This window comes from Saccoglossus kowalevskii, chromosome 3 (assembly GCF_978046115.1).
Source record: "Saccoglossus kowalevskii chromosome 3, keSacKowa6.1, whole genome shotgun sequence".
Taxonomy (NCBI): domain Eukaryota; kingdom Metazoa; phylum Hemichordata; class Enteropneusta; family Harrimaniidae; genus Saccoglossus; species Saccoglossus kowalevskii.
In genome coordinates, this window is record NC_140643.1 from 30,810,045 (window position 1) to 30,823,287 (window position 13,243).

The 13,243-nt window shown below is 32.7% G+C and overlaps 2 protein-coding genes across 2 annotated transcripts; one reads left to right on the forward strand and one right to left on the reverse strand.

Moving 5' to 3' along the window:
* Positions 1 to 318: 318 nt before the first annotated feature.
* LOC100370062 (uncharacterized) lies at positions 319 to 5,954 on the reverse strand. The gene is made up of 6 exons (XM_006816523.3): positions 5,691 to 5,954; positions 4,495 to 4,691; positions 3,573 to 3,703; positions 1,593 to 1,741; positions 1,179 to 1,271; positions 319 to 620 (listed from the first exon to the last, which is right to left on the reverse strand). The coding sequence occupies exons 1-6, from the start codon at positions 5,863 to 5,865 to the stop codon at positions 367 to 369; spliced, it is 999 nt and encodes a 332-aa protein (XP_006816586.3). The 5' UTR covers positions 5,866 to 5,954; the 3' UTR covers positions 319 to 366.
* A 298-nt stretch (positions 5,955 to 6,252) lies between these two features.
* LOC100369203 (protein SEC13 homolog) lies at positions 6,253 to 11,326 on the forward strand. The gene is made up of 9 exons (XM_085497036.1): positions 6,253 to 6,340; positions 6,944 to 6,988; positions 7,548 to 7,663; positions 8,237 to 8,388; positions 8,831 to 8,964; positions 9,376 to 9,509; positions 10,014 to 10,194; positions 10,559 to 10,645; positions 11,221 to 11,326. The coding sequence occupies exons 1-9, from the start codon at positions 6,338 to 6,340 to the stop codon at positions 11,323 to 11,325; spliced, it is 957 nt and encodes a 318-aa protein (XP_085353162.1). The 5' UTR covers positions 6,253 to 6,337; the 3' UTR covers position 11,326.
* The last annotated feature ends 1,917 nt before the right edge of the window (positions 11,327 to 13,243 follow it).

Here is a 13,243-nt window from a genome sequence, read left to right on the forward strand (position 1 = left end):
CCTGGTTGATGCCAGGATAGTGCATTAAAATTGCCATTTGACAGAGATGGCCACACAGCCCTGTCATGTAGTCCCAAACATGAATATGACTTCTGTGGCACAATGCACTATGTGTCAGCACTAGCACTTGCAATTTGCACAAACAAAAAAAAAGTCAGGAGAGACAACAGTGACACTCAATGCCCAGAACTGTCACCTCATTCATTCAATGTCAAGATCCTTCTAGAAGTTGTCAAATATGAATGTGAATCTGATCCCATTCTGAATCAGAATCTAACTCCATCATCTTTCTATTTTATAGAAAGTAGACACACACAATTATACAGTTCAGATTTTATTGTGAAAAAATAAATGCATGTCAACATATTATGTTTTCACCTCAGCCATTATTTGAACTAGTTCCCCTGGAGTCATATTTCCACCAGTCAAGACAACCACAACCTTCTTGCCGTCTACATTTGGTATTTTGTTGTTCTGTAGTGCAGCAAAAGCGGCAGCACCAGACGGCTCCACCACTAATCCAGACTGATAAAGTGTCTTCACTGCGGACCTGATTTGGTCATCGGAAACCAAAAACATGTCATCTACAAATTGTATATTATGTCGGTAGCAATTGGGGCCTGCAAACATAAAATATTACAAAATTATTTTTAATAATCAGGATTAAAGGAAAGGTCAAGGCCAACAACGATTCCAGATGAAAGAGCTCACCAAATGTAGAGAAATGCAATTTACATTTTTATTATATCACTTTTCATTTGCTAGATAATTCAACTATTCATCAGTTTATGTAGTCCACCATCTTGATTCTTCAGCAAAGGATTGTGGGTAAAGTATGACACAATATCCACTGTTGTGTAAAATTGAGAAAACTTTAATATCTAGAGAATGAAAAGTGATACAAAAAACTTGTAAATTGCCTTCTCCTACATTTGTGAAGCTCTTTCAACTGGGTGGGTGGATTATGTTATTTGTCTTGTTATTTGTAAAGTGGAAGCAAGGAGATGTCTGTGGAAATATTGGTCATCATTGTCAATTCTAGAAGATTCTTAATGATGTGTGGTAATTGTACACAATGCAATATTCATTGATTTGCCACCGGGAAATAACGCCAGATACCAAACCAAACAAATTTAACAATGAACATAATAAATGGACAATAAAACAAGTTTTCTTACCAGTGTATGGTGGTGCTAATCCCGATGCAATGGTTTTAACATTAGGATCTTTTACAGGGTGTCCCAACTTTCTACTTTTATACATAGTAGATGCTGTAATTAACATAACATAGATATTTATGAGATATTTCCACCTAACTGTAAAACTGTAAGTTGCCTAACTTTTAACTTCTCACAGCTTGGCGAAACTTTACAAAAAAATATCTAACTATGTAGATTTTACAAAGCCAAAGCTAAGTTACGGTAGCCTAGTGGTTGTTGCATTGGACCTATGATTGGTAAGTCTCAAGTTCAAACACACAAAAATGGATTGAACCCTACCGGTAATTCAAGAAATATCAATGGTTAGGTTGTATTAATTTCTTGAAAGATTTCAAAAGCTAGCCTCGGTAATTTCTATTTGTTCATACTTGCCTCCCTCCGGTTCAACTCCATAGATTCTGGTACTTGTTTTACCAGACAATTTGATTGCTGCAGCTGTTCCAGCTATTAAACCACCCCCTCCGCAACAAACAACCACAACATCAGGATCAGAGACATCTTCCATAATTTCAAGTCCTAAACTAAAAGATACAATTTATATTTTAAACTGATATAAACAGAGCACTCTCATTGAAAAGCACTTTGAGAGTGTTCCAGAAATGATGAATAGAAAGAATAATTCTAATAAGTTAGTACCATGATATTTATTTATCCAATTTGAGTGTCAATTCATATTGCAAAAAATAATAATTGATTTTTTCATATTTTTAAATCCATGCAAGTCAAAATTTGTTTTGTGGTACCAAATGAACACATATGGAGGGGGGGGGGATAATAGTGATGATACACATATGCAAATGATGTGTAAAAACACCCAGATAGAAGGTAAATATCTTTGTGGTTTCCCAATGTATTTGCATAACATTATCATAAATATATGCCATGTGACTTATTAGCATGTGTTACTTACTAATTTTGGTTCAAATTACTCATATCCGATTAACTGTGCAACGGGTTAACTGTAAAGTTTTGTGGATATTTATAAATATAGATTCTAATCTAGATGTGAGATTGTGATGTGCTATTGGGATGCTCTATTTTACTGCCCTCCATGTGCTAAACTGATTGCTGATTGGATGACACTCAGGTTCTTTTGAAATTATATTCATTTGCAATTGTGCAAATTGTTTTTAAACACCATTTTCATTTTCTAAATTTTCTTTGAAAAATGTTTAAATTAACTACTGCAAAATCTGTATTAGAAGTCGTGGTTTCTATTAAAATGGTACAATACAACAGAGGGGATTCGATTTGTATTATATCATCTACACTTATGAAAATTTTTTGGGTCTTAATTGTTAAAAAAAAATTGGTGCGACTTCTATTAGAGATGTGGCTTCTAATAGAGATTTAACAGTATTGGTATAAACAATATACATGAGTAACCTGAAATGAGTATATTTTATGGATTTAAAAATATTGTTCAGAAATGCAGCTTACGCTTATAACAATATCTGATTGTTTCCAAAGCAATATCAAATGCGATCAGTACAATATAGACAAGTTTCAAATTTCCTTGTTGCTTTGTTACTGAGTGTTTCCCAAAGATTCTATATTATAGATTCTATATTATAAATTCTATTTTGTCCATCTTCACTGTATGTGTGGAATGAAAAACACATTTTACATATGTTTTTTACTCAACAAATGTGGAAAGTCAATTGAACAAAACTGGTCATAATAAACTAAGTACTTATAAAACATTCAAAAATAATTATAAATTTGAAAAATACTTGGATGATATAAAAAACAAAAAACACAGAGTAGCATTAACCAAATTTCGTATTTCAGCCCACTTCTTGCCAATTGAAATAGGTCGTCACAGGGGAATAAATAAAATTGACAGGGTATGTAACAAATGTGACTCTAAGGATGTGGGTGATGAAAAACATTACTTTTTTCATTGTGACAGTTTTTCTGAACACAGAAAAAAATTCCTCTATACATTGTTCAAATACTCACCTGACTATCAAACATTACCAAATGGAGAATTGTTTATTAATGTTTTCTCTAGTGTAGACAAATATATTCAGATTTTAAAATTATTTTAGATTAGTTGTGATACTGTATGTTTCTTACGTTGGACTTTACTCAAGCATTGTTTTTGTGTACGTTCCAAATAAAATATCCTATGTTTTTTTTGAAAATTACACACATGTAAACATTTTAAGGTAACATTTAGGCACTTTTGCTAAATAATCGAAGCTGGTATAATAAAATAAGTGTTTGAATTAGTTAATCAATGTTGATCAACACCCACACCCACTCCAATTGATTACATAGTAGTTTATTAACCACAGGAAGCAAAACTTCGCTGTTGATACAATAGAAAATTCCAGGAATAAATAATACCTGCCGTGTCCAGCAATTAATGCGGCATCATCAAATGAATGCATAAATATCATTCCTCTTTCAGCTACTGAGCGATCTACAGCTGATACAAGTTCTGGTGTTGGATACCTTTCAACTTGAGCTCCGTAACTCTGCAAATAAACCCTATGTCATAATGATTTCGCCATACTCCTATTAATGTACCGGTAATACTTCACAGATGATGACATAGCACCCCCCCCCCAAATACTTACAGGGGTGTGTAGCTGGTGGTTTGAAACCCCTACCTTTTATCAGACAGAAATAAACTCAAATTGCCTACCCCTTTTCAGACAAACACAAATGGTACCAAGGGAAAAGCAGGTGGACTCCCGGGGATGGACTTTAGCGATTGAAATGAAATTACAGAAAGAAAAAATCAACTTCATTCTCCTGATTGTTGGATCACTCAAGCTCTAAAGACAGTCTTTGAAAAATATGGATCCCTTTTTCGACAGCAATAATGAAAAAAGGATACCCCTTTTCAGACAGACAGGGTAAAATAACATACCCGTTTTCAGACAGAAGTGGTGAATTGTCAGTCTATGCTAATACTCAAGAACTGAAGACAGACGTGTTTGTTGGGAAAAATGCCTTAAACTGAAATTTGATGGATATATGGCAGGGCATTCTTGTTGACAAATTTCAAGTTGTGTCATACATACATTGTGACTATTTCCAAGGATGCTATAAATTTGTTATTATTATTATATGATTATTACATATTTGTAAATATATTCTGTATACACACTCCATCTCATAAGCTATCAAAGGCACAATTTCAAGCGCGACACTGTTTAGACCATTATTTATTTTTGTTCACATAATTTACCACAACATAGTGCCAAACAAACAGTGTGATATGAGAAGTGACTAACACAGAATTGTTCTCCTTTAATATTACCTTTATAACAGTTTCTCTGTTGTCAGGGGCACTTGACGCCATTATTACTAATGCCTTCAACTTTTTAATCTGTGTTGCCACCGCAAACGCCTTTCCATAATTGCCTGCAGACAAGGTGACCATAGTTTGTTCGCCGGATAACACTTTATCTGGTATATACCTCAGCTGATTTATTATGCCTCTTGGTTTAAATGATCCTGTTGTATCAGTTAATGTTGAGAAAAATGAAAATATTAATAAAAAAGACACTAATACAACAATTCCAATTTTATGATTTAGGTATATATGATATTTATAAAAAAACAGATTTTTGTTGAATGAAAATGGAACCAGTATGATGTAGTCCACCCATTTTCTGTATATTTTACTTACATACTGTTTAATACTTTATTACAGGGAAATAAAATCAACAATACTGTACAATACTTTGATTCAGTGAAAATAAAATCCAGCAAATATACCTTTTTCCCTATACAATGTATTTTACATTCAACTCATCATAAATCTGTCAAAAAAAAATTCCATACAAAACACCCATAAAGTATTTTCAGCAAAATTAATTCCAGCTAAAATAAAGTATTTTGTGACAATTAAAAAAAAAATCATTCAAATATAAAATCTACTGTCTTCTTTCAAATTAAAAAAAAACAAAAAAACAAGTCAGTTTTGTTGGTCTCTTCTTGGCATTTTACCATATGCTTGGTGACATGGAGGTAAAAAAGTGACATAGGCTGAAAATATATTGTCAAAAAGTAGTATCTAGTAGTAACTACTGTTGAAATGTCATTTTAGGACTTTACAAAAACTTATTAATCAATGTTATTTTTTTTAATTCACAAACAACTTGACGTCTACATGAATAATGCACACGTGTAAAAAAACCCACAGATGTTTCACCTTACTGTGAACGAAAAAGCAGCCCAGCCAGTAATCTATTTTGTACGTTTAGTTGTACTACCGTAATAAAGTATCAATATTTATATACCCCCCCCCCCCCCCCCACTATTGCATTACCGTTACGTCGGGGCTATAAATATTGTTATTTTATTTACAAAAGCGAGTTATATTGCAATACTGCTGGTAAAAAATTTAAATAAAATAAATGTTGGGTTACTAGTACTTTTTCTTCACAGTAAATATCTAAAGCCTCAATAACTGCCAACTGTTTGTCAACTCGAACCTGATCAGAAAATTACCTGTTTTTTGCATGGTTTCTAATTTAAGATGTAGGTCGATAGACGATGGGATTCCTACTCTGTCTTGTACATGGTGAATCATAGGAGTGTGTATACATAATTCACTACTTTTTTGAAATTCACGAGCTGAGAGTATGTCATTTAAAGTTACAAGCGGAGCATCTGGATCATACATTGTCAATGAGATGGTTTCAGACGTGGGCAAACTGCAACTGGGTTATAGTAGTGAACTTTGCCTTCGCCGCAAAACATAGAATGGCAACTCGCCACGGCTTATAAGGGTTGGCCAAGTCGATTTTCTGGCGGTGTAGTAAATTTCGAGAACCAATCCGCTCAGAGATAAAATAAAAAAAAAAACTATAGAAGCAATGACAACAATAAATATATTTATGAAAAATAAAAATCTTAGCTTGCTAGTTATCTAGCTAAAAACTAATGAGAAATATCACAGTCCAAACCCCCTCCAGATTTTTTGATGGTCAATCCCTAACAATCTTGTATACAGCTGACCCAAACCCGGAAGTACTGACTAAATATTCAAATGCGCATGCTCAAATGAAGTCAAAACGAGGTCGCCGGTGAGACATTGCCACGTTAGTCTGTTTGGCGTAGGTTCTTTCTCAGTTTTAACACAAACTTCTGTCAAGATGGTAAGTTTTTCTCATAAATTCCGATAAATGTGACATAATTAGTGAATATACTCCCAATAATTACCAGCGGCGTCACTTACATTTCGCTTGAAACATACGCGCATCGACAAATATGGTACTTACGATTTTACTCATTGTGATTACTTATTTCAGCTCCTTGTTGGGATAATAATATTGATGAATTCGATTTCTCGTCTTGTTGTTGATCAGATGATTAAAATAGTTTTTAAAACAAATGATTACAGTCACTCTGAAAATTATTTAAAAATATATTATATATTTTTTTCATTATTCTCTTAGTACTTTGTATTTTTAGACATTACTAAAGAGGGAAATCCTAATAATTGAAAAAGTAAATATAAAATTATTTTTGTTTCGTTTCTATTTTTAATGCCACAATAACAAATTATAGTAAAACAATGTTTATTAATTTGAAGATTTTCAGCCTTCAGTGTCACTGAAATGACGCTCTTCTACTTTCCTTGTGAACTGTATTACAATAATTAATTTAATTAATTACACTAATTTAAAAAAAATTATAGTATTTGATTCTGCAATAAAGAGTTGAAGATGTGTTGTATATAATTTTTGTTTTTTCTGTAGGTCTCGGTTGTAAATACAGTTGACACGGCCCATGAAGATATGATCGTAAGTCTATTATAATGTACCTAATATTGGATGCATGCTATTCACTCATTGTAGCGTTTGATGTTAACGATGATTTTATTAATGAAAACCTGTACTGTGTTAGCTCTATTTAGAAGTACATGAATGTCCCTGGTCAAAATATGTTGTTTTATAACTCAATATACAGTGCAAGCAATGTTTGGTTTATGTCGGAACAGTGATTCTACAGTATCATCAAATATTCATGGTTCGTCCATGCAAAATGTTTTTCAAATTCCTGCGTTTTATAAATTTCTTTTGAAAAAATTCAATCAAATGTTATTTCCAAAATTATCCATGAAAATCACCATGATTCAGTATTAAAGTTAATTGTCAGCTCATAGTCATGGGTCAACCTAATCATTAACAGGTCATATTTTAATACAGAATTACTTATCTTGTATTAGTTTATCTCAGAAGTGTTTTTGTTGCATGCCATACAACACGTAAAGTAACATTTATGTTGGTTGCCATGTGTAACTAGGTGGTAGACTGCTTTTATGCAGTTTATTTTAACTGCACTCAATGTTTTTTCTTGTAGCATGACGCTCAGATGGATTATTATGGTATTCGTTTAGCAACGTGTTCGTCAGACAGATCTGTGAAAATATTCGATGTCAAAAATGGACAACAAACTTTAGTAGCCAATCTTACTTTGTGAGTATTTGTTCATATTAATTGTCTGAGTTGTATGTATCAATGTGTCAGTAAACTTCAACATTTCTTGTAAAATTTTATTTCAATCGTGATGAGGACTTTTTGATAGAATCATAGTACCACACAGTCTTGTATATGCGACTAATAGGCAATACATTGTATTCAACAGTCACGCAGTGCTCATAATTTTCTGTGAGACAAACCATGTAGTGTATTTTCTTTGTTTGGGACACTGGCATTACAGCTGTGGTGCTTCAATATGAACACTACGGTGTCAGAGATAAAATTTGATGATCGTTTAAAATACCGATAGTTTGATAACCAGAAAAAAATGGGCAGTAAAAAACTTTTCTCTGGGTATTCGAATATGAGTGAAAAATGCCATATCTAAAATTGTAGGCTGGCGACACAGGCTGAAAAAAAATGATGGGGTACTTTTTATTATCCTCAATTATATCAAAATCTGGGTTTTAAAAAGTGTAAAAAAATGCAATTTTTTCGTAGGCAGAATGTGTCATGTTGATTCAAAAATATTTAATATTGATTCTTGTGGTTTCTGTTTTCATTTTGCAGACATGAAGGTCCAGTGTGGCAAGTAGCTTGGGCACACCCTATGTTTGGTAATTTATTGGCATCATGTTCCTATGATAGAAAAGTTATAATATGGAAAGAAACGAATGGAACGTGGGATGCCCTTCATGAATGTAATAACCATGATTCATCAGGTAAGCTATCTTATCAGTCTTAATAATGACTGTGGTTTGGCTTCTCAGTAGTTGTGCTCTTACATCATCATGGTTCTGTTGACGCAGAATCAAATCTGTCGAGGTATTTATGTATGACTGAAACTGGTACTGAATGCAATCAAAAATGAAGAGTGGTGATTTCTCTCCAGCAAATTGCCTCTAAAAGCAGTTTCTGACAGTTTTGACTTGATTATTTTGTTTGCTATGTTGGGTTTGGCCTCTATTAGATTTTTTTTTTCATGATAGTTTCTCTATTTTTTTGTTTATTTTTAGTGAATTTCATTTTTTAATTCAAACCATTATTCAGAGTTCCCACATATCACATGCAGTCAATTAGTTAATGATTTTGGTTGAAATAAAGGGAAAACCATACAAATCATACAGTGACAAAATATGTTTACCTGTGTTTTCTGTTTTACAGTAAACTCAGTCTGTTGGGCACCACATGAGTTTGGTTTAATGTTAGTGTGTGGTTCATCTGATGGAGCTATATCTGTATTATCAAGTGCTGGTGATGGAACATGGGAAACCAAGAAAGTAAACAATGCGCATACAGTAAGTAACTCAAGTATTTTATAGCATTGACCACATTAATCGCATCAAATGTTGGTAGAAATGAGCGTACATTGCTTCATTCAAATTTTCTAAGAATATTTTAGTTCCTGTGTTTATCTATCAGAAGTCATTTTCCTGATATGGATCAGTGTAATGTATTGGGTATGGTAACCATAAAGGGCAGAGTGTTGGTGACTTTCACAAAATTTCAAATTGTTAAAATTAAATGGTTTACACTATTCAACTACACTATTATACCATATCATGTTGAAAAAAATTAGGTTGGGTATAATCATAGACCTTATCTCTTTCTAAGGTCTATGATAATACCTAACCTATTTTTTTTCATCATGAGTACTCTTAGTCTCTAGCTAATATTGATAATTTATTTTTTTTATGTGTTATTATTAGATTGGCTGCAATGCTGTGAGTTGGGCACCAGCGGTAGTACCTGGCTCCCTCATAGAACAGCCATCGGCACAGAAACCAATAACAGTGAAAAGATTTGTATCAGGTGGATGTGATAACTTAGTCAAAATATGGAAGTAAGTCCCCTTATATACCATGGGTAGCAGTTGACTTTACTGTCGGTGTTTATTAATATTTTAGAATTGCATCTCTAAATGTTTGCCAAGTTTTACTCCAAAGGTGTTTTTGAGCTGCTCTACAATGTGCATACCATAAACACATTAATTATCCTCAGAGTTTTAGTTTTGAAATGTGCTAAATTAAATTCATATGAATATGAAAATTACATTGGAACTTGGGAAAAATCTTGAATTCAAAACAAATACTAGAATCAAATACCAGTGAAAACTAACATATTTACAATATTGTATATAAACGCAGTTGCTTGCAAACCAATTTTCTGAATTTTTAAGGGAAATCTCTTAAATGAATATGTTTATATCTTTGGTTTAAAATCACATCATTATTGTACTGTGTGGTGCAGTACCTGATGTTTGCATAGAATTTTATTTTGCTCAACATTGCTGCAAAAATATAGTCCACAAGATTTTTACAGTAATGTCTGGCATGTTACAATCTAGGGAGGAGGAAGGACAGTGGAAAGAAGAGCAGAAGTTAGAAGCCCATAGTGATTGGGTACGCGATGTAGCATGGGCGCCCTCTATAGGCTTACCACACAGCACAATAGCTAGCTGTTCACAGGATGGTAGAGTCATTATATGGACTAGTGACGATAGTACTGGTAGTATGTGGACGCCAAAGGTAATTAAAATCAATTGGGAAACCAAAAATTGCTCTGGTTAGAGAAGCATAGGAAACTGAGTCTATCTGGAATACTATATATATATATATATATATATATATATATATATATATATATATATATATATATATATGTGTGTACATTGAAAACAAAAACAATAGAATTCGCTATGTATTGGCCGATATATTCTTACAACCTGTCATATACGTGGTATTCTCAGTATACCCTTATAGTATTGTATAGCAACCGAAGATTTGGTCAATAAGCTTATCAATGATTGTGTGTGGGTAATTTTTCTTTCAGCATGCATTTACATTTGTTGCATGCTAATTAAATCGTTGCTGTGTTTTTATTTCTTTGTAGATTCTTCATAAATTTAATGATGTTGTATGGCATGTTAGCTGGTCAATTACTGGTAATATACTTGCAGTGTCAGGTGGAGATAACAAAGTGAGTAGTCAAACTTTACTTAATATACTTAGTGTCAGGTAGAGATTATATGCATTTTGTATTTTCGAATATGATGATGATCACACTGCATTTCCTGATGATGGTGAGAACTATTTTGATGTGCATGGAATTGGATCGCTGTCAAACCCTCACAAAATGCTAGAGTGTGCTTCTTGTGAGAACTCATGCACATGTCAGCAAACATGGTTATACATTTACATATCCTCATGTTATAAATCTACCAGGACTCGGTAATTTGGGATAAATTTCAATCTTACGAATCTATGCACATTGGAACACCATTCAAAAATAATATTCAATGAAACAATGAAACAATGAAAATAGCAATGAAATAGCAAGTCATCACGATCGCTAATATTTTAACACACTAAAGTCATTGATATTGATGTTTAGTACATATCTGCTCCAATTTGTACAAATTCAAACAAGCACATATTTCATCTAGTGTCAAGTCCTAATAGTTCTAAGACCCAAATACAACTTTATGAATTATTTCAGAGTGCAAATGTAATACAGTGATATCAAATAGTGATAAATATTTTGTTTTATTACAGGTTAGTTTATGGAAGGAATCGTTAGAAGGCCAGTGGGTGTGTGTTAGTGATGTTAATAAAGGACAGGGACAACAACCATCAGAAGGACCACAAGCTGAACAATAAATTTTATTGTCTGAAATTTAGTTGAAATAACTATTTGCACATTCCTCATTTGAATTAGAAGTTTGCCAATTTGTATAATGATGCATGAGGATTGTCACCAAGCAAAGTTCTAGTTAGTCAATCAAAACAGTTGTGTATATTATTAAATTAACTATTTTAACGACTCAACTGTCAGATTGGATGTTGAATTACACTTGGTGTTTATTGATGTACTGGCTACAATTCAACTAAATTTCAGACATTACATGTATGTATAATTTCCTTCCTTGTGCTAATTTTTTAGTCTTGTATGTCCAACCCAGGCTACCATTGTTATCTCTTGTGTATGTTTGTAAGCTTGTTGGGATGTTTTATCCAAGATGTACATTAGTCTTTTACCTGTCATGGAAAAACTTGTTTTGTATTTTCCAGTTCTGACATTATCACAATCCACCAAATCTTTCAATCTCGTCCACTTTTTCTTAAGTTTATTTTTTAGTCTTAGTGCCCCTCACCTAATATTTTAACACCTTCTGTATTTATAATATGAAATGCTATAATCCCCTCCTAATATGTTGTTTACATGGTAACACTCCTACCTATCAAATGTAGAATGGGGGGGGGGTCTCAATAGTTCTTTAACAAAAGTACATTTCTACATCTGTATCATGAAAATTTGAAAATTATTACCTAATTTGCATATTGAATTGATGTAAAGAGGTCCGGGCAAACGACATAATGCTTCCATATATTTTCTCAAATTCTCACAGCTGTGACTACCGGTATGTAATATTTTACCCACAATCCTTTGCTGGAGTCAATATGGTGGGCTACAAAATAGTGATGGAATGTTCACTATCTAGATAATAAAATTCATTAAATAATATAAATTGCATTGCCCTGCCCTGCATTTGTTGAGCCTTTTCATCTGGGATTATTATGATTTTTGCCTAGACTTTGCATATTGGTCCACTCATTCACAAAGTTCTAGTCATTTTCAATATGTGTGGTTTACCAAGATATAATTTTCTGACCTTACACAATTATATATTTTGCATAATAAGTGATTCAACTGTTCTTGCTTGATAATAAACCAATTCATTTTTTATACATCTATGCATATTACATTATTTGTTTTTCATGTTTTTAACATTACTGATTATTTGACAACATCTTCAGATTCTTTGAAATGAAATACTGGTACATCGATTACTGCCAGAAAGGTTAGGTGTGGACCACAAACTATTTTATTTGTGCACAGCAGTTTTAATACAGCCTTTAATTGCAAGATCAGCTAATTGTCAAATAAAATAAAATAAAATTACTTGTGCAGGTAAAATTATGGCCTTCTTTCGTTTCAATTCTGACAGAAAAAAAGTGTTTTTAAATTTGAAAAGAATTTTTCAAGTGTTCATTTATTTGTAGCTTTGTTGACATCTCTCTACAACAAATAAAATATAATTTATGTTGTGTAAATCTGATTCAATTAATTATAATGATATATGGTTAATCATTGAAGTCTCATTTGGGAATCTTTGTAAACAAATTATCAAGGCAAGAATCGCGCACTAAAGCCCTATAGGGCATTGGCTGTTAAACTATTTTGCGGTACCAGCATAAAATGTCAATAAACATGAAGCAATTTCCAGTTTCTGTTAACTACAATATTTTTCTTGCATTGGACATGTATTTCTGTAACTTTCTTGGGATTGAATTTCTCTATGTTCCACAGATATCCCAATGTAACCAGCCATGCAACATATTTAAATGAAGCTTGTCAGATCGGTACTAGTTTGTGAACATTGATTATCTAGTTTATGATTTCTTCAAACTTGTATGGTAGAGTAATAATGAAAGATTGTTGTGTGTTTTGAGAATTGTTCAGTTCAATCAAATTTGAGTGTGTGTGACCTGTATGTGAATTTCCATGGTAATTAGT

Coding starts and splice junctions, on each gene's coding strand:
- LOC100370062 (XM_006816523.3), bottom strand. CDS start 5,865: ATGTATGATCCAGATGCTCCGCTTGTAACTTTAAATGACATACTCTCA. Junction 4,692..5,690: donor AGAAACCATGCAAAAAACAG/GTAATTTTCTGA, acceptor CTGATACAACAG/GATCATTTAAACCAAGAGGC. Junction 621..1,178: donor ATTAGCACCACCATACACTG/GTAAGAAAACTT, acceptor TTATGTTTGCAG/GCCCCAATTGCTACCGACAT.
- LOC100369203 (XM_085497036.1), top strand. Junction 8,965..9,375: donor AAGTAAACAATGCGCATACA/GTAAGTAACTCA, acceptor TGTTATTATTAG/ATTGGCTGCAATGCTGTGAG. Junction 10,195..10,558: donor GTAGTATGTGGACGCCAAAG/GTAATTAAAATC, acceptor ATTTCTTTGTAG/ATTCTTCATAAATTTAATGA.